This window comes from Schistosoma haematobium, chromosome 1 (genome assembly GCF_000699445.3).
Source record: "Schistosoma haematobium chromosome 1, whole genome shotgun sequence".
In the NCBI taxonomy this organism is placed as follows: domain Eukaryota; kingdom Metazoa; phylum Platyhelminthes; class Trematoda; order Strigeidida; family Schistosomatidae; genus Schistosoma; species Schistosoma haematobium.
In genome coordinates, this window is record NC_067196.1 from 12,490,305 (window position 1) to 12,517,731 (window position 27,427).

Sequence of the window (27,427 nt, forward strand, 5' to 3'; positions counted from 1 at the left end):
AGGTTCTACGTTGCACATGACTAACGATTGCTTCACTATTGCTATTCGAAGGCAAATAAATGCAACGCAAATGCAGAGTCTTCAATGGACCAGGATACCGTTTCGAACCCTTCTCTAACAGGGCCATAGTTGATTCTTCGAAAGTTGTACACGGGTGGCGGTCATATTGGTAAATTAATCTGTGGAGCCACTGAGAACAAGCTAATATCATCCAACAGGAAGATTAGTGAGTGTAGAACAGTTTTTCTATCCACGTAAAAGTAAAGGAAGGTTGACGAGCATCATTCAGTTGCACGCCACGAGGAGACGCATGCAACTGTCACGATAGCATAATTCAGGTTAAGTACTAACTGGTGAACGTAAATACGAAGTAACCTAGGAGGTCACACCTCTCCCTTTCAACTCGTCCAGATCAGTAGTCATCCAACTAGATCGCCTCTTTTGATAATCTACAAGTATTAGTGCATTATCTCCTTATCATAAAGAATTTAAGACCCATAGGCAGGCAAGAATTTCGAAAGTTGCTGCAATACAAATAGACCTGACTTGGAAAAAAGTAATGGTGCATTGAAGTTGAGTATAAGGTCGATAATGGATTATAATTTCTGCATAAAAACTCACAAAACTGTACAACATAATAAAGACGACTTGTATCAAGTGGATTGGTACAATTACAAATAAAACAGGATATACTTCAACCGTACCTGCAAAGGAGGTACTGTTGGTGCTACACCAATAGACTTGTAAGGTCTATTAGGGACATTAGACAGTTAAATATTGCGGGTATACAATAAGTACTTAACAAAAGTGAAGAGGATCTTGATGACAAAGGAATACTGTCCGAACCTCAAGTAAATAACCTCAACGTTTAACTGTTCAACCAATAAACTTTGTTAATAGTTAAAAAGTCGAACATCTATCTCACCAAGGACAGATATGGTAGCTGTCGTAATTCGAGATTTTTCAGAAATCGAAAGTGAAACGTCATTTTGAAGACACATCAGTAACAGCAACCAAGATTAAACATAGGTTCAGAAATGACAAACGATATGGTAATATCAACCGCAAATAAACTCAAATAGAAAAAGAATATGCATAGATACCAACAACAACTGAAGAAACGGTACACACTAAGAAAGACAAGTAATTAGTTATAGGGGAAACACATGGTGAAATTTTCCTACATGTTTTTATGGGAAAGTGCAAGTGGATTTTACACTTGGTTAGTGAAAATGCATATCAGACTAGGGATATCCTTTTGGACTCCACAGGGTACACTCGACTTCAACTTCAGACAAGTTTCCAATGTAAGCGGTCACTTTGAAGTTTCTACCTAGGAATTTAGCGATATTAAAGTCTGACTGGCAAGATATGAAAAAAGTTTAATTCTAGGGCTCCTTCAAAAGCTTGAAGAAATTTACATATCACTATGTCAGTCCTGTCAAAAGTGGTGATACAGATAATAGTTAGAATTCTTTGTGATTATACACTACAAAATCGTATAATGTTCAGAAATAGTTCTACACAGAACTGCCCCAACATGTATTCACTAAGCAACCACCGGACATCCATGTTTATGAGCATCCGTTGGGGTACTAAATCAAATGCTAAAGGTTTTTAGAGCCCGTTTTTGATTAAACAGTCTGACAGTAGTCTATCTCTGACGTGATAAAAAATGCTTTGCACTTGATTGAGTTTAGATTGATAAAAATAACCATGTTAAAGTTGACTTGACATTCATCCAGGTAGTCAATAACAAATACATCAAACTACTGATAAACTAGGATAAAAACTATGCAACGAGCACAAACATCGCAAAAATTCACATGTAACAGCTAAAACGCTGTTCACAGCTGATAAATAAAGGCATCCAAAATACTCGACAACACGTGGCCTGTACGCGAGAACATATAGTTTGGCTTATTCTTCATATCTTTCATTATATGACAGCCCTCCAGGTTAAGAGATGTGAACCGTAACTTTTTTTGAATGAATATATAGATAGGGAATGTGAGTGAACAATCTTTGAAGTTTACTTGTGTAGCTTACATAATTTTGAGAGAAATACCATAAAAATGATGTCTAGCCCTTAGACAAGGCTTTATGAACATTGAGGTCCGGCTGAGCTGCCTGAGTTTGACCTGGTTAGTGATTACTCATATTTGAAGTCATCCTAAAAAGGGAAGTTAAGACAAGAGGCGATGAATGCACCAACTTTGGTTAAAAATGATTCGAAGCTAAGTCTACTTGATGTTTTAAAAAATTCCTAGCATGTTGACCTGTGACTGGTGAGGTTCACAATGGAAGCGAGAAGAGCATGAATCGTAGAACAAGGGAATGCACGAATTATTTTCTATGATGGATGGTGTATTCATGCTTAAGAACAACATCTGATACGTTATAGATATGTCTCAATGAATATCAAGTTTTTTCCTTTTAATGTTTGGAAGGTTTGTGGTTTTGTCATCAGAGGACGTTAGTTGAACTGCGGGTCATTAGATTCTTGCGGTACTCAGTGACATGATTTCAGACCTATGGCTGCTGGCTTTACTTGCACTCAGCGTTAATGCCATATATGAAGATCAGGTTGACGTTCTAGATTGGTATGTCTTATTAGTTTACTGATGCTCTTTTTAAGGAATCAAAAGTTCGTGGGGAAAGTAAAGTATTCAAAATTAAAGTTTGATGGGACTACCCCTAAAAACTATTTTGTGGGTTCTGAACTCAACGTTATTAGCTCTATTAATTTGAAGGATGGGTCAATTGGTATGCTTTGGGGTTGTATATTTGCTTGTAGTTTGGCGACAGGTACTTGACGAGGACGGTGAATTAACTGGATTTGAATTGTGTGGCAATAGTAAGTCTTTAAAAATATGCGTACATACATTTAGAGTTGTTTTCTCTTTCCTCCAAGCATGGGACTAAGCTGCGTGCTTGGGACATTAAGTTTGGTGGTGTTTTATGGGAGATTTTAATAGATTCTTCTGAATCATCCAGGTAATATAAATACTTGTTGCTTATGCTTGTCAACAGTGGAGACATTTGGTGTGATGAAAACTCGGGAATTTTGGTTGTTGCTTACGATAAAGGAGTGGATACCTATCGTCTTCAAACAGGTGAAAAGCTTCTGTCTGATAGAAATATGTAAGTATTATATCCATAAGCGTTGCTCTTAAATATTCTCTTACAACCACTTTTTGTAAATACTTTTTTCTAAGTTAACATTAAAGCAAGTAAAATAAAAAGTCGCATCTTCAAACTTAGCGAACCCGATAAAATGCGACCGATAATTTCTGGGTTTTCAGGATGATATTAAGTTTAATGAACTACATATGTACTCGTTGTTTTTCAAAACCATATCGTTCTGCTTTAGTGGGTAGTTAAATCAGATGAGTGTAATGACTTTAGGAGTTGATTCCTTGAAGTGATGCAAATATGTAGCAGTTTGAGTTTAGCTTGAAGGTATATCATTTAATAGTGGGAGCATAAATAGTAACGTGTGAATAAATCTGCTGAAGAGAACACGAGGAGATAACATTTCGGTGAGCACATTCAATACACTTACACTCAAAAATGTCAGCAATTAACAGTGGAAAATAGATCAAAATAGTGCTACGATCGGAAAATTAGCAGTTAGTAGAGCAAGATTTTGAGTGCGTTACACTACATGACTCCACAACGGTTCGCTAACATACTGTACATCCGACTTGACTAGTGTGATAACAGCTTGGCATGTGTTTGTTGAATGCAATTGGTAATTCCGGTTGGACTAAATTTAACCACTTCGTTTTAAATAAGCAGTTATTGACGGAGAGGAGACTTATGAAACATGAAAATTTTATTTGGATAAACTCTGTGGATGTTTAGACGGAAACTAAGAATGTGTTGACTCCAAAATCAAGATAACATTATGTACCAAAGATATGCTTTTGTAGCGATGGCGTTTCTTAAGTGTCATTGAATTTCGTTTTCTATCGCAGCATATGGATTAGCTGCGAGAATTCTTATCTCGTTTCAGGAACAAGTTCTTCCTTGTAACTATTCAGTCCTACCGTAACATTATTTGCCCCAAGTAAGTCGAGAATCTAAAATCTCAGAATAGCCCTTAGGAGCATGGTTTCAATGAGCAATGGTTAGCGAAACGTTCGAAGCTTGTCACTGTCCATATTCTACATTCTTTGCTTGGTATTCCAGCCCATTGATAACACCTATGTCGGTATCCCGCTTAATTTTAATTGCATTCAAATGTCGACAAGATACCTTAAAATATGTCGGTTTCTATCCAGACTTCTCACATGGACCTACAATCATACTATTTGTCTTATGACAAGAATAGGAAGGTTGTAAGTAGAGCCATTTCTTTGGTGCTTTCACTGAATGCATTTGCCAAACGTTTAAGTGATGTTTCTGCGCACACTAAAACTAAGTTATCTTATCACAACCACTTCCGCTGTTTATATTTGTTTTGTTTCATCCCATCTAAATGTTATCAACTTTCCTTTTCCATATGGTAGCGTTCGAGAGGAATCTTAAGCAGATCTGTGCATTCTTAAGGCCAATTGCCCGAGTTAAGTTTATTTTCATGGAAAAGCGTCATAACCCTGCTTTCACTTTTATACGTTTGTTAATATTTTGGTTAATTGATTATTACTCTCCTGTGATACCTTTCTTGAGTTTGTACCATTGGTTTTTGGAACATTTGTAGGAATTCAAGTTCTCCTATTCAAATAAATATAGTTTCTGGGAAAACTGAATCCAGTTCGACAATCTCACTAGTCGAAAAATATCTGGATAAGAGTGATCATCTGGATATTGATACACCTGAATTATCTTATATAATTATCAGAACATATCCAATTTCAAGTTCTGGATTGCAATTAACCCCTATGGTCATAAAGAACCATACGATTCAGTCGTCTGTTTATAACCAACACTCGTAAGTGAATTTTGCTGCAGTAACCTTGCCTTTATGTAAAAAAAATAAAATTAAGTTTGCTGTTCTGAGGCAACAGTTATTTAGCTTTTCTCCACCCAAGAAAATTTTCCACTTGATTCTTCAGTTTACGCGATTTGTTTCTTCTCATTTGGTGAGATTTCCAACGCAGTTGTGCATATCACCATTATAATACGATTAACGTATCCATCAATTATATTAGGTTGAGTATTGAAAGGTGTTATTATTTATTTGATGTGCTAAAGGATCGTAAATCCATACGATCTCGATCCTCAACTGTATCGCTGATAAGTCATTTACTGAATCTTGAGTAATTTAACGAAAGGTGGGCAGGCAATCAGAGTTGGTTAGAACCTGGTGGTTTGTGAACCGTTCTTAGACTCAAATACAACTAGAAATCTTGTAACACGCTCACTTGTCCACATTGTTCGTTAGCTTAGTAACTTTCAGGTTATAGTCATCAACATCTTCCCCAGGGACTAACGAGTTTGAAAACTGACAAGCCTAGTGACATTAAAGTAATTGAGTAGATATTGTTGCTCCAATCTCCGTTCTGTTAGTTAGTCTTAGTCAACATGGGATTTGGTGATTGTCATGTCACATCAGCACAGCCAGATGAAATTGACAAGGTGAATGGCAAAGTAATGAACATAAAAGTTATTAGTGAAAGCGAAATACAGAATAAATAATGGGGTTCAAAGCGAATTAATCAGTTTTTAGAATTAAACGTTCTAAATAATCTTGGAGCTTAAAATCCAGGGGAGTGAATAGTGAATACATTTGGATCATTAGTCATTTTCGAACTATCGCACCTTACATTCCCAATCACTAATCGCGGTTACCTGACTAACCGTAACCATAAAGTCTGCGCTTACCAACGCTGGTCAGTCCAACGATGACTTCATGAAGTGATGTGGCGTCTTGGTTTGTCCATCTTCAGCTTTCTTAAAGTCCGCCACTTCTGGTTCAACTAGCACTTTTTTTCGAGATAGGCGTTGGTTGGGGATGCGCAGCATATGTCACAGACTTTAGCCGATGAAGATGCACATCCTAACCAGCCTGTTTTGTTATGTCCTATGGTCTGTCCGATATCACTTGACAAAATCGCCAATCAGAATACCGACTTCTATGACATTGTCCCTGTGCTAAAACAATAATGCATCAAACAATTCTAGCAGTCTTGAGTCAACGCTCAGCCCTTAATGATCCTCTGCGTAGCAACTTCTCGCCTAGTTCAACCTGTTCAGTTCAAATCACAAATATCAGCCTCCGCTGTCAAAATCGTGTATTTCAGACATACTTGGTTTATATACAAGTAGACTAGACCGCATCAAATCATAAAGTCGAAAATAATTATTGTACGAGATCAAGCCAAAAGTGGCTGTGAGTGTGGGATACTATAACTAATAAATTGGGGATAAGTTAAGAATGGTAAATCGTATTGCAGTAGCTAACAGATCAAATGAAAGCTTATGATAAAAGGTATATATATATATATATATATATATATATATATATATATACGACTAATACTCCTGCTTCCGACTTCACTATTGTTCACTCTGCTGTTCCACCATACACGAGAAATGCTTCAAAAGCATTTGTAGTCAAATACCAGTAATTTGGGAATGTCCTATACTTTCAGTTGTCACATATTATAGCCATGGAGTTAAACAGAGCGGACCACTGTGCACTAGACTGAACATTTGAAGGGTAAATGTGTGCCTTATTTACACAACGAATGGCAAAAGTTCTCGAAAGCCAACTGGAATTTTGTTAACTATAAGCTTCCGATGCTGACAACATTTCCAGATGTAGTCGATGCGTTCAGCTATCTCACTCACAGTGGTAAAATCAGACATTAACTTAGACCAGTCGTTCAACAACATTTCACATTTAGAAACGCATTCCACGTATTTTTACACTGCTATTTAGTCTTTCAAAGATTGGACTATGTCAATGTCTTTTACCAGACAGAGCCATGTCATTTATATATACTCTAGGCCCATGAGTAAATTCATATGTAAATCAATTACTGAAAAGTTAGACGAGAAACGCATCATTTCTAATAGAATGTCTATGGCGAAAATAAATTCCACATGCTCGATGTTTTTTAAAGTCTAAGACTAGAATAAGTTCTGTTCCAGTGTACTAGTTCAATTCGCAGTTTTTCTTCTGGCATCTCGTACACATTTCATTAACTTATTTATAAGAAGCGTGAAATAGTAAGAATTCTCGTCTTGATAATCCAAACCGCATTTAACACAACAAAATGCGCTTCTCACAATGTAATTTGTATATTTAAAAAATGACAATTTCGATTATATTCACAACCATCCTAACCTTCTAGGTGCAATATATTCGGGTTACATAACATACCAACTGATGCCGTTGTTGTGTGTTTATCGTCGGGGCGTGGTAGACAGGGAAGCGTGCTTAGATTTTCATCTGTTTCATCGTCGAATTGGGACGTTATCACAGTGAAAAGCGTAAGCTTATTTTTTTGTATTTTGACTTAAAGCACGGAGTAAATTTTCTCGTATACAAATAACTGGATTTATATATGATAATCCCTAAGTAGTGTAGTTTCATTGTTAGCTTTTATGTTCTGTTTGCCTGTGATGAAGTAGATACAAGAACGATTTTCCGTTACTTGTACTTAAAGATTGATTTTACTACTAGGTAATACTAAGTAAACTCAAGATTTGTACTGATCAATTTGTACTATACTATCCTCATCGTTTTTACGTTTTTGGTTTCTTTTGTGTAGATCGGTCGAAACGGCCCAGCTACATCCGATTTTTATTTACCTATAACTTTAGGGTTTCATGTTATTACGTACTTTTTGGATCTACATATCACTCATTTCTCTTGAACTATCTCTTTCTCGTCTACTTTCCACCTTGAGAATTTCATCTCTTTATCTGTTCATATGTAGTGTGACAACTTGAAATGATGCATACTCATGTCATATTCTGCTTTATCGTAAGTTTACTACCGTAGATATCAGTCAATCATGATCAACATGGAGCCTGGCACAAATGTTCTTTAGCCTTTTTCATTGTCGTATGAAGATGACATGAAGATTGGCATTAGTTCAAATCAGTGATAGTGAGGGAGTATAGACACGAAAGGATACTGATTTAAAAGAAAAGATGAAATCGAGGACTAAAAGTAATGGTAAAGAGTAAATGCATCTTTATCACTATGATCGATTTTAATTCACGTCACCCAACGTTTCCGACTACTAATCGTGGTTATATCACGGACACTAACTAGGTAGTTTTTACTTACTAAAACGACTGAGTCAAACAATGACCCTATATACTGATACCATGTCTTGGTTTCGGCGTCACAATTTTTTTCTAAACTGCTACTTCAACCGACATTGCTTGCCGAGGTGGATGATGATTAGCATATGTAACATATATCCCGGCCACCTCAGTCGATAATAGGTCAATAATTTAGTCAAATGATTACTATCTTTTCCCGTTACCATAAGCATAACCTCAGTATTGGTTACTTAGTTATATTGTACCGTACGTGAGGAATCCTTCAATGACAATTATTATCAAAAATCTGCAGCCTACGCATATCTTCTATTTTCATAGACCATGTTTCACACCCGTAGAGTGATATGAAGCGGATTGCTGTACAGTACACCCAGTCCTTACTAAGCAGATGGATAGCAAAAAGAATCCCAACTTTTGGTAATACTAGACTGTTATTATTCGTCATAACTTTACTCTTTATGATAGCATACAACTGATTTCTCAAATTTTTAGTCTCAATTTGGATTTGCAGATGTTAATTTGTATGTCATTATAGTGTGGTGTCAAAACGTATATCTAGTTATTTATCGGCGTTTTTCACGTTTTGTGTCTTTTTGATGCTTCAGACCTTTGAAAATATGGTTAAGCTGACAGACAATGATTTTCTGTTAACCTCTTCATCGTTGGAGCCTACCACTGGGGCCGTATATCATTTAGATCCCTCTGGTATTCCAGTTGTAAAATACTTTGTCAATAACGTGAGTACAGTCAGTGTCAGTTTTTCAATTATTAGTTTTTATTATCCCCAAATTACTACGATATTTCCTTTTTTCTAACTTTTAATACACGCCTGTGACGTATTAAGTTATCACTAATATAGTGCATAATGTTTATAACTTAGAACGAAAGTATTTCGTTAGTATTGGGGTATTTTTTCTAAATGGTTTACTTGTAAAGTCTTCGATTCTTTCTCAATAACTTTTCCAGTAAAAATTTTAAAGAGAATTGAAATTTTGGAATTTATTACCAATTAGTTAATAATCTTTTGTCGATAAGAGAGATATGATTAACTGATGTAGGAATGGTTTAAAAATAGATATAGAGATGTATCAGGTTATAATATCAGTCTTTGACTGTTAACATAAATTGTTTAGGGAGGTTTTTTAAATACTTCTTGGTTTCGTTTCACAATAATGGACTCACTTTTGAAAATGACTTGATCTACTATCTTCCATCTAGTTCTAGACATTTATTTACCTCATACTTTTACTCTTTCAACTGTTTTTATCTTTTTTTCCTTGATGATGAAGAATTATGTAACAATGCGATGAAATTTAAACAGAAAGAGTATAGAAGAAAATAAAAATAAGTCTGTTGAGGGAAAGTAAGAGGTTAATAAAGAAGGAGACAAGTAAGAGTATTAGGATGGCTTTTGAAAAACTAGGGATTATGATCATTTTAGAATAAGAGGTCGAATAAATTTATTGTGTATACATAGTTCTGGACTTTTCCAGTTTATAGTAAATGCTTCAGCAGTGCTACGAAGACAAAAGCTCACTTCTATGTTAGGCTTTGCTTTGGTTTGGGTACCCGGGCATCAAAAATGACATTTTACTTGTACAGTCAGTCAGTCAGTAACAACGTAGAATTTCCTACGTACGTACATCAGTTTGAGTTGCCACACCACATTAGCACAGAGATGCAGTGGTCGATTCAAATCCCGTAGTGCTAGATGTAATAAAATTATAAGCTGTAATCAGAAAAATTAGGGCCTGGAAATGTTATTTAAGGAGTATAATACAGTGAAATAAATTTGGGAAGAAAAAAAAGAAAGGGACATGAAGAATTCAGGAGATTAGAATTCGAGAGAACACAAAGAGTGTATGCACCTGCGCCATTGCAAACGATTTTGAGCCATGTCATTCAGGCTCTCTAACCACCGGTTACTATCATCTCGCGGTCCCCAACCAGGTAGTCTACACCTACCAACATGACTCAGTCCACTTGTCAGTGACTTTATGGACTTGTGCTATGTTTTGGTCTGGCCACCCCTAGCTTTCTTCCAACCTACTCCTATACCACTGAACATCGCACGTCGAGGCAGTCGGTCGTTGGGCATACGTAACACGTGTCCAAGCCATCTCAAATGATGAAGTTTCACTACGTCATCAATTGATTTGCCATCCTTACCTAGTACCCGTTTCCTAACAACTGTGTTACTTACTCGATGGTCCCAGGATATACGAGCAATGTTTCGAAGACACCTATGATCAAATACTAGTAGCCTACGGATATCCTCTACTCTTACCGGCCATGTTTCACTGCCATAAAGTAGGACGGAACGAACTGCTGTGCAGTAAACACGTCCTTTGGTTGGTAGACGGATATCTCGCCTACGCCATAAATGACGCAAGTTGGTAAAAGCTAGTCGAGCCTTCTGTATCCGTGCTGAGATTTCGTCACACACTAAACCACAAGGTCTGATGAGACTTCCAAGACAAGTGAAGCGGTCGACACACTCAACTACTTCACTCCCTATCACTAGTTCGGGTGTCGATGTAACCCAATCCTGAAGCAACATTTTGCATTTCGAGGGAGAGAATCGCATCCCGAACATGCTTACATTGTTGCTTAGAGTGGTCAGAAGACTCTGCATTTTGTCAGCGTCTTCACCAAATAAAACTATGTTATCAGCATATTCTAAGTCAACAAGTGAACCTCCCGGTAGAAGTTCAACCACTGGAAATCTAGACGAGGAAAGTGTTATCTCTAAAAGTATGTCAACGACAAAGTTGGACAAGAATGGGGAGAGTGGACAGCCCTGACGAACACCAATCAATTCTGATGACAGTTCGCCATAAGCTCTCACTCTACCAGTTGTGTTCGAGTAGAGAGCCTTTATAAGGTTAATGTTCTTAGAATTCTTATCACACTGTTTTTTATGAAATTTCCCCGGAGTAATTTCGTATTACAAGCTTCAGTAATTGTCAGAACTTTGTTTATCTTACACTTTTTATCATGACTTCAGGTTGGTTGATATCTAGAGAAACTATTCACCAATAATAGTCCTGTAATATTTTTCTACCCCACATATATATTATACTACTTCGTTTTTACTGGCAAGGTTAACCTTTAGTTGAAACCAAGAACAATCATAACCCCCAGTGGTCCTGAACGTATTTTCTGTTAGCCGTTTACAGTCCCATGACAGAATACTGCAACCAGTGGTACAGTTGTATATTTTGTGTAAATGAACTCATACAATAATATGGATCAAATTTACGGATCTCAAATCAACATGACCATGCAATGGCATAGTAAGTATGACTACACCAAAAATGGAAGACAACTCCGGGAAAAAAGTGAATGAATAATTAGTCATAATTAAGGACTAATAAAACGTATACGGCAGTAGTTATCAAGTCCATTGGAATCTTACAATATGGAGGATATGTAAACGTAATAATTCAGTCTTCTAATAATTATACAGTAGAAATATAAATAAAAATAGTAACACATAAAATAGTCTTAGAAGTTCCAATGTCTTCTATACTCTCTCCGTCATAACAGATGCAGCTTCATTTCTTTGATAAGAATAAATGCACCTGGTTAGTTTATTATTACTATTACTGTTATTATTATTATTGTTATTGAGATTCGCAGCTCAGGTGCATGATTTAGGTGTTTTTGTTCTCTGAGCTGGATGGTTTGGTCGTGTAGCTTTCATTATTCTTCTGAATAACATCATCAGTACAAACTTCAGGTAGAATTGAAGTGTTCAAATTTCTCCACATATTACTCACAGCTTGTCCTGTCGACAAGATGATGATGTCCAATAAAACAATGAAAGCTCCATGAACAAACCATCCAACGCAAAGAATGAACACCTAAATTGTTGCTGCTACTATTATTATTATTATTTCGATAATGATATTAGAAGACGAAGATTATCAGAACTATGTGATATATTAGCGCAATACATTTCGAACAATCTGGTCACATATACTTGTTAAGAGCATTTATATATATAAAAAATAAAAGGTCAACTAGACAGGAAACGGGGTAAGAGGAGATAAGGATAATAATAAGAGTAATAATAATAATAATAATAATAATAATAATAATAATAATAATAATGTGAACACAAAACGAAACCTAATCATATTATTATCCTTATCTCCTCTTACCCCGTTTCCTGTCTAGTTGATCTTTTATTTTTATATATATAAATGCTCTTAACAAGTATATGTGTGACCAGATTGTTCGAAATGTATTGCGCTAATATATCACATAGTTCTGATAATCTTCGTCTTCTAATATCATTATCGAAATTTATCAAAGGAACTAATTGTTTTAAATTATTATTATTATTATTATTATTATTACTATTATTATTATTATTATTATTATTATTTATTATTATTATTATTATTATTATTATTATTATTATTATTATTATTATTATTATTATTATTATTATTATTATAGGCTATGATTGGATGTTTGGGAACGCTAAATGGTCGATCGTATTTATTTACACTTCATCACAATTCAATTCAGGTAATGATATCATTTTTCATCTTACATTAACTTAAATTATTGCAGTTTCTTCTACGACTACCTAACACTACCTGCTCAAAATAAGCTAAAATGTTTTGAATATTCATAGCTTTCATTGTAAGACTTTTATTTGATTGTTTATATAGTTGGTGTTATCTGGATGCATTTATAGCGTTCCATTTCTGCATCGAATAAACTAACTGATAGTATCTTGGATATTTATACCTATTGCCATAATCACACTGGTGTGACAATACTTAAAATCATTGCTAGATAAGGTTCACCGAAAGATGTCTGTGACATATATGTTTAGTATAATAAGTTTATCATTCACTATAGGTGGTGTTGACGGTAATAACTCGGATGTCTTCACTTAGTCCGCCGTTAATAAAGAAGTGTACGGTCAACAATCTTCTATACAACTTATCTGTCCTATTATACTAACATGATGACTGAGTGTTCCAAGGAATTGGTTTATAACAGTTAGTTCATCGATTCATGACCTCCTCAGCTGTTATACTCTGTGCAAATAATTAGTTTCATTTGTCCATAGATGACTTTTGTTGATTTGTACTTTGTTATTGGCTTGAGATTAATTTAATGTTACATCTTCAAAATGTTATCTACAGTCTTATGCAACTGATTGTGTGCGTGAAAATTTTCACAGTCTTCAGTGTTGCAAGACTTAGGACTTTCACATTAGATATATGTTGAGTTCTAAACGTAAGCACTTGGATTTTATAAAATCTGTTTGGCTTATCTTAGTAACTTTTCGATGATGTGTCAAATGAATTTGCCAAAATATAATGACTAGTACTCATGGTTGTTTGCGTGGAAAAGTCAACCATCTAGGAAACAGAAAAATCACAGAGTATCATGTGATCTAAATCAAATTATTCTTCCCGATCTGATTGTGAAATTAATGAGATATACTTACGTCTACGTCATACTCCTAATTTGAAGATGAGATGCGGATAATTTGAATATAAACAGGGTAGGTTTCTATAGATTAGCCAATTCTGCTTCAAACAACTAAGCGTAATAATGCAGTCATTGATTATGAGACGGTAGCTTGGTGATTAGGACGTTGGGCTTTCAGTTACTAAGTCCAAAGTTCAATCGTCGCTCTATTTATTTCGGAATGAGCAACTGAGTAGTATTAACTCTCACACTCAGATTGTAGCTCATACACTTAAGTACCTGGTGGATGAGTGAATTATCTATACATGTTTATAATATATGAGGACTTCGACGCGGTCTCTTACCAATAAGCTAAACAGTTCACTTGGAAAATCATTTTTGATACTTAACAGTGATCACCATTAGTTGGAAACATTAAGCGATGAGTGTCTTTTTCTTGTTATCCTAAGGGTAAATACAAGTATCTCCACCGCTTTATTTTACTTAACTCATCTGCATCAAACCCTGTCTAAATTTTTAGGATCTTTGTTTTTTACTAGTAATTTTAATTAATACTTTTTCCATTATTTATCGTTTTGATAGGATTTTAAGAATCTGGCTCTGAACATCTATGATTTAGAATCTGGTGAATTATCCAAAGAACTACCACCTCGTCATTTCACTCTCGCTGGCCATCATGGTACAATTGAATCAGTGGGTTCACCAGTTTTAGATAGATTTTGTTTATAGTTTTACTCTAAGTAACTACTGCGAAGATAATCGGTATCTTTGTATGTAGATCTCATTCTTAGTTAAATAGTATCGGTTCACCCGACCGTTGTTGCTGCCTTGACGTGGTGGTCGGGCTTGCCTATCGTGATGAAGCAACCGAGCTACACTGGCTGGAACAACCGTTCCTCAAGGTCCTACCATGTCAGACAGGTCGGTTGAAGAGCGGTAAGACTAAATGCAACAAACCCAAGGTCCGAAGGCGAAGTCGTACTGCTGACTGTACAGAGGTGTGACAGCAGTAAGGTGTTTCCTTCAGACAACCAGCATGACAGCGATGCTGCCTTCCCACAAGGAGGGGTGGGGTTAGAAAAGGTCGACCCTAAAAATGCACACCTCACCTTATCCCACGGATATCCGTCTCCGGCGGTAAGGTCTCAACAAGTACGGAGCTAACACAAAATTGCCCATAAAAGGTCGTGTGTGACCGACCTCAAGCAGTTGTCCCTTGGGCACTGCGGTCACGCTCCCAGGTCACTAAGACCACCTCTAACTCTATTTCCTTTTCAGGTACCTTCAGAACAACCCTTCCACGGTGTGGGCAACCGGGAAGTGATGACCGCCCTCATACCTCTAACAGCACTCAAGACCACTGTATTCATAATCAACCTCCCTCCTCAATTCCTATTATTCCTCCTAAATCGACTTTCACCTCTAAACTTCCTTTTTCGGCTTCCCCCTCAAGTGTCACCATAGCCAACGGTTCTAGTGCTCAAAACACTGTCCCAGGTCCACTGAAACCTCACTCCAAACTACACATTGGAGCCTTCAACGTACGCACTCTATGTCAAATCGGTCAACAGGCTTCCTTGGCTAGAACCCTAGAATCTCGTACCATTGATGTATGCTGTGTCTCTGAAACACGCATACAGGATCCCAGTGTGGTCATTCACTTGACCTCACCTTGGCAACACGGAGAGCCAACGAGATACACCCTCCGTGTATCTGGTGACCCGACGGCCAGTTCTCGTGGACTGGCAGGAGTAGGGATGGCACTAAGCATGAGGGCGGAACAAGCACTGTTAGAGTGGATCCCCGTTAACAGTCGTTTATGTGCTGTTCGGCTAAACGGCTCCGTAAGAACTCGGAAGGATAGGGACACACGTCGTTGCCTTTTTGTCGTTTCTGCCTACGCTCCCACCGACTGCAGCTCAGATGAAGTGAAAGATGAATTTTACAGAGAGCTATCTGAACTTCTTCAGAAAGCTAAACGTCCAGACAAAGTACTCGTAGCAGGTGACTTTAATGCCCAGATAGGTAGTTTAAATCAAACAGAAAGGAATTTAGGTGGTTATTTTAGTATTCCGGCACAACGAACAGATAATGGTGATCGTCTGCTACAACTATGCTCAGACAATCGTTTATGTTTAGCAAACACAAATTTTAAGCATAAGGACAGACATAGTCTAACATGGCGACCCCTACACCAAACCAACGATGGACTCAAATAGACCATATTGCCATCAGTCATCGTTGGAGAGGGTCGGTAGAAGATTGTCGCTCATTCTGGAGTACCTGCTTGGACTCCGACCACGCCCTAATACGGGGACGCATCTGCTTGCGCCTCACTGGACGCAAAAAAGCCACATTTTAAAAAGACCCATTAGAACTGAGTTGAGTAACGAGAAAACCAAAAGTAGGTTCCAGGAACAACTGAGGTCACACTTAGGTAGTTATGAAAACGAGGCTGACCCAGATGTTGCTTAGAAAGATATACAAACAGCTGTGGAAACAGCAAAGACAACTATCAGTAACTTAAACCACAGGGTTACGAAGAACCAATGGATTTCTTCAAGGTCTATTGCACTGATGGATCCTCGCAAACTCATCCCATTATTTTCTGAACACAATGAAGAGCGTAAACAAATCAGATCTAGGTTAACCAAAAGTCTAAGGAACGACCGTGAGCAGTGGTGGGCAACGAAAGCAAAAGAGATGGAAAAGGCGGAGGCTATATGGAAAACAAGACAGCTCTACAGACTAATAAAAGAAACTAGAATTAATAAGTCAAGTGTAAGTCAGACTATTTCGGAAAAATGCGACACTCTCATCTGCTCCCAATCCAAACGTTTAGAACGATGGGCGGAACATTTCAGAGAACAGTTCAGCTGGCCTTCAGCTACTCTACAACTACCCTCCATTCCCAGACAATGTGAATGGAACATTGAAGTAGGTCCCCCAACTCTAGCAGAAGTTCAAAAGGCTATAGTTAATCTGAAACGAGGAAAGGCGGCTGGTCCAGATGGATTGGCTCCAGAAGTCTTTAAGGATGGTGGTCCAATTTTAGCGATTAGGTTGACTAATATTTTAGCTAAGATCTGGGAGTCAGACGTTATCCCATCTGACTGGTTGCAATCACTTATCGTCCCAATATATAAGAAAGGGTCAAAATCATCTTGTGACAACCACAGAGGGATTAGTTTAACAAATATAGTATCTAAAATACTAGCCTCGATAATTATCAGACGCCTAACTAAGACTCGTGAACTGCAAACACGAGAGAACCAAGCTGGCTTCAGACCTGGTCATGGCTGCATCGACCACATATTCACCATTCGTCAGGTTCTAGAATATAGGCATACTTATCGGCGTCCGACAATGGTGGTCTTTCTTGACTTAAAAGCAGCATTTGACTCTGTAGACCGCGAGACTCTGTGGCAGTGTCTGTCATTGAAAGGCGTACCCCAGAAGTACATAAACCTTGTAAAGGCTCTTTACTCGAACACTACTAGTCGAGTCAGGGCTTATGGCGAACTGTCATCTGCTTCTGCAACCTCAAGTGGTGTCCGTCAAGGCTGTCCACTTTCTCCATTTTTGTTTAACTTCATCATAGACCTATTGATGGAAATAACATTCTCGTCGACTGAATTCTCGGGTATTGATCTCCTACCAGAAGGTCCACTTATCGACTTAGAATACGCAGATGATATAGTCCTGTTTGTTGAAGACGCTGATAAAATGCAGAGTCTTCTGGTAGCACTAAGCAACAATGCCAGGATGTTTGGAATGCGCTTCTCTCCCTCGAAATGCAAGTTGTTGCTTCAGGACTGGTCTGCGTCAACACCTGAACTAAGGATAGGGAGTGAAGTAGTTGAACGCGTTGACAACCTCACATATCTTGGAAGTCTGATCAGCCCTAATGGGTTGGTGTCTGACGAAATCTCAGCACGGATTCGAAAAGCTCGTTTGGCTTTTGCCAACTTACGTCACCTTTGGCGAAGGCGAGATGTCCGTCTATCTATGAAAGGACGAGTATACTGCGCGGCAGTCCGTTCTGTTTTACTTTACGGCAGCGGAACATGGCCTCTAAGAGTAGGAGACACTCGTAAGCTACTAGTATTTGACCACAGATGCCTTGGAAATATTGCTGGTGTCTGCTGGGATCACCGGGTAAGTAATAGTGAGGTTAGACGCAGGGTATTAGGGAATGATGGCAAATCAGTTGATGAGTTTGTTGATCTTCATCGACTGAGATGGTTGGGTCACGTGTTACGTATGCCCGAACACCGATTACCACGACGTGCAATGCTAACCGGTGTTGGAGATGGTTGGAAGAAGGTTAGTGGCGGCCAAACCAAAACCTGGCATCAGTGCTTGAAGTCATTAACTTCCAGTCTGAGCTATGTTGGTAGATGCAGACTACTTGGTTGGGGTCTGCGTGACTGTCGTAACCAATGGTTGGAAACTCTTGGTGACATGGCTCAGAATCGGTCACAATGGTGTCGGTGTATACACTCTCTGTCTTCTCTTAAACTAAGAGATTAAAATTGCTTCATATCTTTCTTTCTACGAACTAATTCTTTCTTCCTGTACTATATCCTTATTGCAATCTTTCTTTTATATATTACCGCCTTTGAATTAACCACTTATATGAATCCAGTGTCCATCCTGTTGTGTTAATGAGGTATGGCAACTTGGACCGATGCATATATGTGCCTGGTCCTACGTTGTAGCTGACTGACTGACTGAGTATCGGTTCATTCTTGCCTAGGTGTAATGGCTTAGAATCATTTGCGATGACGGAGCTACATTCACTCTTTGCCTTTTCCTATAACCTGAGTCCCGAAATTTCTTCACACCGTTTTTTCTCTGTCTAATTTCTACTACTACTGATATTGTTACTTTAATTACTCTTGAATTTGTTATGATAATTTCATCTCACTGTGCTAATGTGTTATGACAATTTGAACTGATGAATATATGTGCTAAGTTTTACGATGTATATAACTGACTATCGCTGTGTAATCCTATTCTAAATTGAAACAACAGTTCAGTGCTGTTTAGTTGCTCCATGATTGTTCAGCTAAAGTTAATCTTTGATATAAACTATAAAAATTTATATGTCTTTACAAACCTTATGCACTGATAATCGTGTATATCAACGTTGTTTGCTATTAACGACTGTGAAGAGAAAAAACAAGATCCTCTTATATATATTTGAACACATAAGCATCGATACAAGAGGGCACCAAATATATATGCGTCACACAATAACAGTCAGGCAAGTAGTAGTTATCATTGGTTTGTGTGAGGTCTGTGGTACTGTTCGGGTGTCCAGACCAAAGAATGTGGTTTTCTTAGGGGACCATACCCGGAGCCTTTGGCCTGAAGGTCTAATCCACTAGGCAGTGGAGCAACGTCAGGAAATGCAGTCCAATGGTGGCCGGTGACTAACAATAGGTTCATACGCCATCTGTTCCTTCAGGATCCTGGAGCCCATGTGCACCTTTGGTTTGAAATCAGGGTTCTCCAACTCCCCTAGGTAGACTCCCCATATCCACCAACCCGGTTAAAGTGCCAGACATTCGCATTTCATCCTCTCAATCTCATAAACAACAGTAATGCCGCGAGAAGACAGTGAGTGAGACCTCCATGGCAGTGGCTGTATACGCGTGGCCATGTGAGAGCGGACTCTCCTCACCCTCGTCAGTACCAGGGCATTTGTGGGCATATAGATATCCTAACATTATTTGTTCTCTTAATTTATGAATAATGTATATTAACCTAATTTTGCTTTTCTTCATAGTTTTACCTGTTAAGTTCATTGATTTTGAAGTGTGTGATGTACAGTGTTTATTAGTCATTTTCTGGAAATCTGGTATTTTTGATATGTTTATAGTTAGATTGTGTTTTAAATGTTGCATGAATAAGAATCCACTTTCAGCTGTTAAGTCGCACGTTAGAACTTCCCTCACTGCTTATTTCGGTTTAGATAGTCAGTTGATATCATTAACTCTCATTTAAAGTGTGACTTAAAGCTCAACACACGAATATGTATCTGTCAGTGAGATAATGATATTGATGACAATACTTTTTGAAATGGTTTGGATCATCCCGTTGTTGATATTTTGACTGAAATTTGGTCCGTCTTGATTGACATATGTGCATTCTGTGCGGGTTGCCTCGATATAGACATTATGATACAAGTTTATGCAGAGTCGATGGAACGTGGCTATCAGAGAAATCTAAGACACATGTTTCTCTTATTATAGTTGAATGTACCTGCATCCCAGAGTTAATGTTCACTCCAGGATGCGAACCTGTACACTCTGAACTCAAGAGCTAAGTTAATTATGCAATGGAATCTGAAGTGAACGGTACTGGGTCCTACTCCAGAGTTGGACACGCATCATAGATGTTACTACCAGCCACATTTGATCTATTTTAAATAAAAATATTGATAATAAAATGTGAACTGAGGGTAAATTCAACCCACTTACTTTCATTTTATCTATTCTGGCTGTGTTAGATAATTTCAATTATGATACAAACAGTTTCTCACTCGATTTATTGCAAGCTTCCTACGAATTATTGATTTTATGCTCAGTGAGTGACTTTAATTTTCCATTGTCCTCTAATAAGCCAACAAAATGCAAGCTTCTTACGTAAGCTGAGTAAAATTTTCTGCATGACGCTTTCCAGTGGATGCATGTATTCACTTTTATTATAGTTAGGTCTGTCAAACTATTTACATTTCTTTGATCATATAATTAGTCTGTACCGAAATCTTATGTTACGCTGTGTTTTATTTTTGATTTAATTCTAATTCATTCTTATGTATTTATCATCAATGAAAAGTTTGTCTACCAAATATTTGTATTATAGAAGTATTTTGTTGCTTAATTGTTTTTTGTTCGACAGATATCTGTTATCATGTTTACTGATGCTACTGGTGCTCCGAGTTTTCGATTATTACTACATACAGAAGATGATGCTGTACAACTAATCCGACAAAATGGTAATAGTTCATTTTTTGTAGTTCTTAAGCTTAACATCATTACATTAATGACTTCTCGTTTTTCGTATTAAGAATGGATTCAGCAATATGTGCTAACTCTTTAGTGTTAGACCGCTAGTTTGTTTCCTCTTCTCTATATGTTTTAAGAATCTATGGATTTCTCTTCAGTCTTAATAATTCTTTCCTCACTGCTTAATTTTACAATAATTATCTGGTGAATTGTTCACACTTTCTCATTAACTATCCTTATGAGAAAGTGTGAACTATTCACCAGATAATTATTGTAAACTATCCTTATGGGCACAACTCCATGAAGTCACTGACAAGTGGACTGAGTCATGTTGGTAGGTGTAGACTACCTGGTTGGGGACCGCGAGATGATAGTAACCGGTGGTTAGAGAGCCTGAATGACATGGCTCAAAATCGTTTGCAATGGCGCAGGTGCATACACTCTTTGTGTTCTCTCGAATTCTAATCTCCTGAATTCTTCATGTCCCTTTCTTTTTTTTCTTCCCAAATTTATTTCACTGTATTATACTCCTTAAATAACATTTCCAGGCCCTAATTTTTCTGATTACAGCTTATAATTTTATTACATCTAGCACTACGGGATTTGAATCGACCACTGCATCTCTGTGCTAATGTGATGTGGCAACTCAAACTGATGTACGTACGTACGAAATTCTACGTTGTTACTGATTGACTGAACTATCTTTATGAAAATAGGTCATATCTGAAGGTTTCGGATAATAAAATTACTCTATTTTCAAGACACTTGTGCTTTATTGTTGGAATTTGTTATATTCAATTGTCTTACCTAATAATTATTGCATTATACACAATGGAATCACGTATACACAATGCTTTCATCAACGTAGGAGGTCGACGGTCATTCTAGTGTTTCTTAAATATCTATCGAGTTCTCAAGTTTCATAAAAAATTGTAGATTGACCCTGTTTATTAAAACAATGTAATGGATACCTTGTTTTTATATGATGAGAAAATAGGTTTCTTGTATTGTTGTTTGGGTCCGTGAAATCAGACCGTAATTACAGGAGAGAAATTGTGTTGATCTAGATCGAGCATGAATTTATTCATCTAGACTATCGGGTACCAATAACACGATAGTAATTTGCTTACAACTGAGGGTAAAATACGACGACAATTAGTCCAGAATGCAGTTTTGCCACCCTTGTTCGCTTAATAGCCAAGATAGAACACAACAAGGCAGTGAGGAAACTTTAAACTCCGCAGTTCAGATTTATGACTCACTCATATAATATTAACAAGTAAAATTTTGACCACACAACAACGTTATTAGAAGATTACAATATCAGCATAATCACACCATAAGTGGAAGAGAAATGAGTGATAGGTCCATCATCAAATTGACAGTAATTTAATGAAAGTATAAGATCTAACAACAGCTTATGCATCACGAAAAAGCTTATAGGCAAGATATTTAAAGTATTTCATAAATGTGCCGAACACTAAGCTTTTGATATAACTCTCAATATTTTTATATGGTTTCATCAAGGGTATTGTTGACAATATGTTGTCTGTAATTTTTTAAACAGCAGCTCCAATGTTTTGTTTTTTTAGGTAAACAACAATGGATTCGTGAAGAGGCGTTAGCAAACATAGTTGCTGTTGAAGTAATCGATTTGCCTGTTTCAGAGTTTCAAGCGAAAATTGAAGAAGAGTTTAATCATGCAAGCAGTAAGTTAACTTGTTTCTACCAGTCAGTAGACTATATGAACAGGCTATTTGACTTGTTTTCCTTCTTTTTATCTCCCATATTTTTTTCTTTTTTTAAAAGTATACCACTGAAAGACTATGCTATACTACTATAACCACCGGAACAAACCTATTGAGATCATGAACCGATTGGTGTTAGACCACAGTTGGAAACCTGGAAGCACTGGACAACCGTTTCGTCCTATTTTGGGACTCCCCAGCAGTGCGCACCCATGATCCCGCTCTCGGGATTCGAACCCACGACATTCAGTCTCGCACGCGAACGCTTAATCTACTGGACCACTGAGCCGGCATCCAATGGTGTTTGTGTCTAACATCAACCAATCCACGAAATCGCGCGACCATCTTCCTATTGCGCGATTAAACAAAATAAACATGTCCAATTAAGAAAATGTTTTCAACAACCCAACTTTAGGCTACCTCAGTATAGCCGAAAATATTAGATACTGCACATTTACTGCAAATTAAAAAGCGTATAGATAGTCTCTAACGGCAGTTGAATTGTTAAACTCTTTCTTCAGCAAAACGCAGATTAGTTGAAAGTACAAGACGATACAACTTGTCCGAATAAGAAATCTATTAATGTAATAAGTTCACTAACAGTCCCTAAATTTAAAGATTGGACTTTTGACCATGTTATTTTGTTTCGTACTTTTTTAATCTCATGAATCAAAAACACATGGAAAAAATATACGAAAAAATTATACATCATCGCGATCATATAACATGTAACTAATTAGTTATGGACAATGTTTGGAATTCATCTAATATTAGTATCGGAGGAAGTGTATAAATTGTAGTATTTTTAATAGTTTGAATCACGAAATAATCTTAGATAAACCATCATTAAGAACCTGAAAGGATTGGATGACGATTTCGTCCCAGTATAAGACTCTTTAACAATTCTCATTCATGACCAGATATATGAGAGTCAAACCTAGAACCTTCGATCTCGCCTATGAACGAGAAGTTGTGCGTGTCATTCATCGTACTATGGAGTTTCCATTCATCCCTCTTCGTATGCGAAGAGTCCCAATTATTCGTAATTAGGCATTACAAAAGAACTAAATCCTAGATATAATATAATGGTGCACGAAAATTTCAAAATGCAGTTTACTAGTGAATACATATTGATGTAAATCAAACGAACCTCTGGTAAAAAGGTGGTAGGTATTCTTTGCCAAGGTCACAAGTGTTACATTTAGAAAAAAAGTGAGTGTAGAAACGTTACGATCAGTTATTACGTCTTATCTATGAAGAGATTGTAGAGATTGCTCAATTTTACTGAGTTCAGGGACTGAATTAGGTTAGACAGTCAATGAAAGCTTGGAGAAGTATCATAGCTGTCCCTTACTAGTGTAGACTTCCTCAGTATTGCGTCTTTATGACCCCACCACCGGGGGTCGAGTTAAGGAGCTCCAGTCTCGCGTGTGAGCACTTAACCTATCGACCACTGAGCCGGGATCCACTGGGGTGCATATCTGACCTCAACCATTTCACGATATTGCGCATTCCTCATCCATTGTCTGCGGTGAATGACTGTCTCCAGACCTGACATAGTTAGACTCCGCTGGTCACAGCTTCTTATTAGAACTTCAGGAATTGCATCTTGAAGCTAGTTACTAGTGTTCACATAATAAAAGAATTAGCTGTCCAGTGCTTTCTGGTTTTCATTAGTTGTTGAACTTGGGTTTGGTTCGTTATATTGGTGTTAAACTAGTTGTTAAAAGTAATTTACCTGTTGTAATTGGTGTTCTGATACTGTGGGAGAGCTTCGAATTATGTTCTCCATTTTTTCCTGTTTTGTTTCAAAAGACAACATTCTGGAAATGTTTATTCAACGCTTAAAAACACAAATGTCTCAATTAGTTGTAAGTTATTGATTTCTGTTACTTTATCTATAGTTTGTTTGATTTTTTGTATATAATACTCAAAATAAAAAGTTTTAATTTACCATGATTAATCAACTGTTTCCTTTTTAGGGTTAAGCTCTAAACAATTAATGGATTTTCATGTATCTTATGTTCCGATAGCAAAAAACAAAATGATTATCACATTTCTAGTACATGGCGAATATTGAGCTTAGCCGAACTTCCGAAACTTTTCTACCAGAAACCATTGTTAGTTTTTTCTTCAGTATGAACTGGAAGAGGTTGTTGGATTTCAATAAAATCATATATTGATCTATGTTAGACAAACGTTGAAAACATGGAAGTGCGGTCGTTTCATTCTAGTATGGGACTCCTCGGCAGTGGCAAATCCACGATTCCGCACATGGTGATCGAACTGAGGTCTTTAGTCCCGCGTACGCACGCCTAACCTCTTGGCCATTCAGCTGCCATCCAACGGTGGTCTAGAAGCTAGGAATTTGCACGCCCCTAGTTTGACTCCTCTGTGTGGGATCATGGATTTGTATCTCTGAGGAGTTCCATACCGGACCTGTTCTTTGTCCCATCGCATAACATGTAATAATAATATAATTAATCTTGTGAATTGTTTTCTCTTTTAACTTATTTTAGAGAGTTAAATAGTTTGGAGAATTAATGCTACCATATTTAATTTTTACCGGCTTTCAAAATAATTCTAAATTTAGCTTTTTATTTCAAGTTATTTATTGAGTTGTATGTCTCTAGGTGGAAAAAACCTTTGTCTAAATTAGTAGGACATTACCAGAATATCAATAATTAAATTGCCTGACTAAAATGATAAATAGTAGCTTGCAAAGTTTTCCATTTTCGTTTATTTACTCTATCATGACAAGTAAAAAGCTTTGTGATATTTATAATACTACTCACGTTAATAATGTTGAAGATGCTAGATACCCAGAAATCACTTGACAAAAGTCTCATTTTGGAGGTGTGGATTTCTCCTTTCCACGTGAAAGCACTCATTTTTATCTTCAGATTGTATTTCACACTTGGAAGAACCTTAAATATCATTGATTCATCTCCTTTTTTAGTACTCTATTTTGTGACATTTTTTAAGGGCAGGTTTGTACTGTATATACGCGCATGAGTTGTGTACTTGTTTGTTGATGCTTCCGACGGCTTGTGAAATATGTGTATGTCCATACTATATTTATTTTATCGAACATATTTAGGTATGGACGAAGCATTGGATTTCTAACATGCCAAATTTATTCATGACTATACTGTCGTCATCGAAATTAACCACTTCACTTTTCAAGTATTCACCCAATGGTGATCTATCAAAACGTAGAATACTACCATCATCATCTCCTTCTTCACATGACTATTCATCAAATGATCCATCATCTTTGTCAAGTTTTTCACATAGTTTTCCACCTAGATGGCAATTTTCATCACATATTCCTTCTTTACACATCAATAATTCTACTAACAGTGATAATACTATTGACAATGTAGATGGCGATAAGCTAAATTTTTATAAATCATCTGAAATAGATCCCAAAATAACGTCATGGGATGAAAAACTTACACGTGATAATTTCAATGTTCATAAAATGTTGGTTGTAGCTACTTCAGTTGGAAAAGTAAGTGTTCTGATTACTTACTTAATTGTGAGTTATCATTTCTAGAGATTTTATGGAAACTGTTTTTCTTCCTAATGGTCAATATTAACTGACTGTCAAAACGTCATCAGTACACCATACTGCATACTGAGTGAATAATGTATTGTACTTTGATCTACACTTGTCATATTTAATGATATTGTAGTAAAACTAAAAAACCCATTAGTTGATAACGAGATCTGTCGAATTTAAGTATCGCTTTTTGTTAGTTTTATTTTCTACAGTAAGTGTCACTGAATTCATTATTGACTGTAAAACTTAGTATAGTTATCCAAATTTCTCTAAACGATTTCTAAAAATAATTTTCTTGAATATCATGTCGTGTTATCAGTCAAAGTTGCCCGCGTACACAGCTTTGACCAACTATACGCTCTGATTGGCATGATCACCCTATATTTTAGACTACGGACCATATCTCAGACGCAGCAATTTGTTCTTATCTTCTTAAAATAATCATTTCTATTTATTATTCCTCGTTTAGAATGTATATATTTATATTACTCTGGATTGTTTGGAGTACATTTAGCACCCTGACTGTTTTGACTGCGAAAACGTTAGTCCATATCACTTGATAAGTTTCATCACCAATAAGAATCTTGGAAATTTTCATGCACGTTATTGTCCTGAGCTTTGAACGGTCACGATTCACCTTGAATTAAGATGGGAATCCTTTTAGCTCTTGTTCGTTCACCAATAAACACGTCTTCTATTCCCAGGCTTGAGTATGAACAAGAAAATACAGTAGGAAAACATTTCAGGCACCCAGTATTATTTATCTCAAACACTCATTAGTTTATATGCATGAATTATCAGACGACAACTCACCCTGAATGAGGAATTATACTTTTAATATAATTAATATAGCGGTGCAGAGCAACAGTACAGAATTATTTGACAATAATTAAAAATAAGTCGTATAACACTAGTTAATAGGTCCTGCTTCGGTTTGGGCACCCGGGCAGTGTCACAGCCCTCACACATATTGAATGAGATTTATGTGGCGCATATGTATTTGGTGCTTCCTCGTACCAATATCTATGTGTGCTCCCATTGGAAGTATAACATGCATGGTATATAGAAAAATAATAATCTAGTTATCCAATAATCATATAATTAAAACATAATGATAATTCGTCTCAAAAGTTCGATTGTCTTCAATGCTCACTACGTTTCAACAAATAACCTACAATTTGTAAACCTAAAATATTCTTACGTTATATATATATGTAGGTCGTTTATTTAGTAAGTACATGAATTAAGGTCATGTAAACTATTTTATCAAATTTAATGCACAACAATCCCATCTTTTTCAAATTACTTCTCATTTAACCTCAATACACTTTTTCTATCACGATTATCATTGTTCAGATCATCTTTGGAAGTCCTCAGATGTCACTCTCTGA

The 27,427-nt window shown here is 36.8% G+C and overlaps 1 protein-coding gene across 1 annotated transcript in view; it reads left to right on the plus strand.

Annotated features, from left to right (window-relative positions):
- The first annotated feature begins 2,478 nt into the window (after positions 1-2,478).
- Positions 2,479-27,427, plus strand: part of EMC1 (DUF1620 super) — a 43,439-nt gene continuing 18,490 nt past the window's right edge. Inside the window, exons 1-14 of the mRNA XM_051210307.1 lie at positions 2,479-2,603; positions 2,639-2,766; positions 2,798-2,857; positions 2,892-2,997; positions 3,034-3,144; positions 4,706-4,936; positions 7,305-7,443; positions 8,853-8,984; positions 12,715-12,786; positions 14,290-14,400; positions 20,617-20,713; positions 22,316-22,432; positions 24,287-24,342; positions 25,572-25,985. Coding sequence (XP_051073157.1) covers positions 2,521-2,603; positions 2,639-2,766; positions 2,798-2,857; positions 2,892-2,997; positions 3,034-3,144; positions 4,706-4,936; positions 7,305-7,443; positions 8,853-8,984; positions 12,715-12,786; positions 14,290-14,400; positions 20,617-20,713; positions 22,316-22,432; positions 24,287-24,342; positions 25,572-25,985 — 1,857 coding nt within the window. The 5' untranslated portion in view covers positions 2,479-2,520. The remainder of the gene's footprint in view (positions 2,604-2,638; positions 2,767-2,797; positions 2,858-2,891; positions 2,998-3,033; positions 3,145-4,705; positions 4,937-7,304; positions 7,444-8,852; positions 8,985-12,714; positions 12,787-14,289; positions 14,401-20,616; positions 20,714-22,315; positions 22,433-24,286; positions 24,343-25,571; positions 25,986-27,427) is intronic.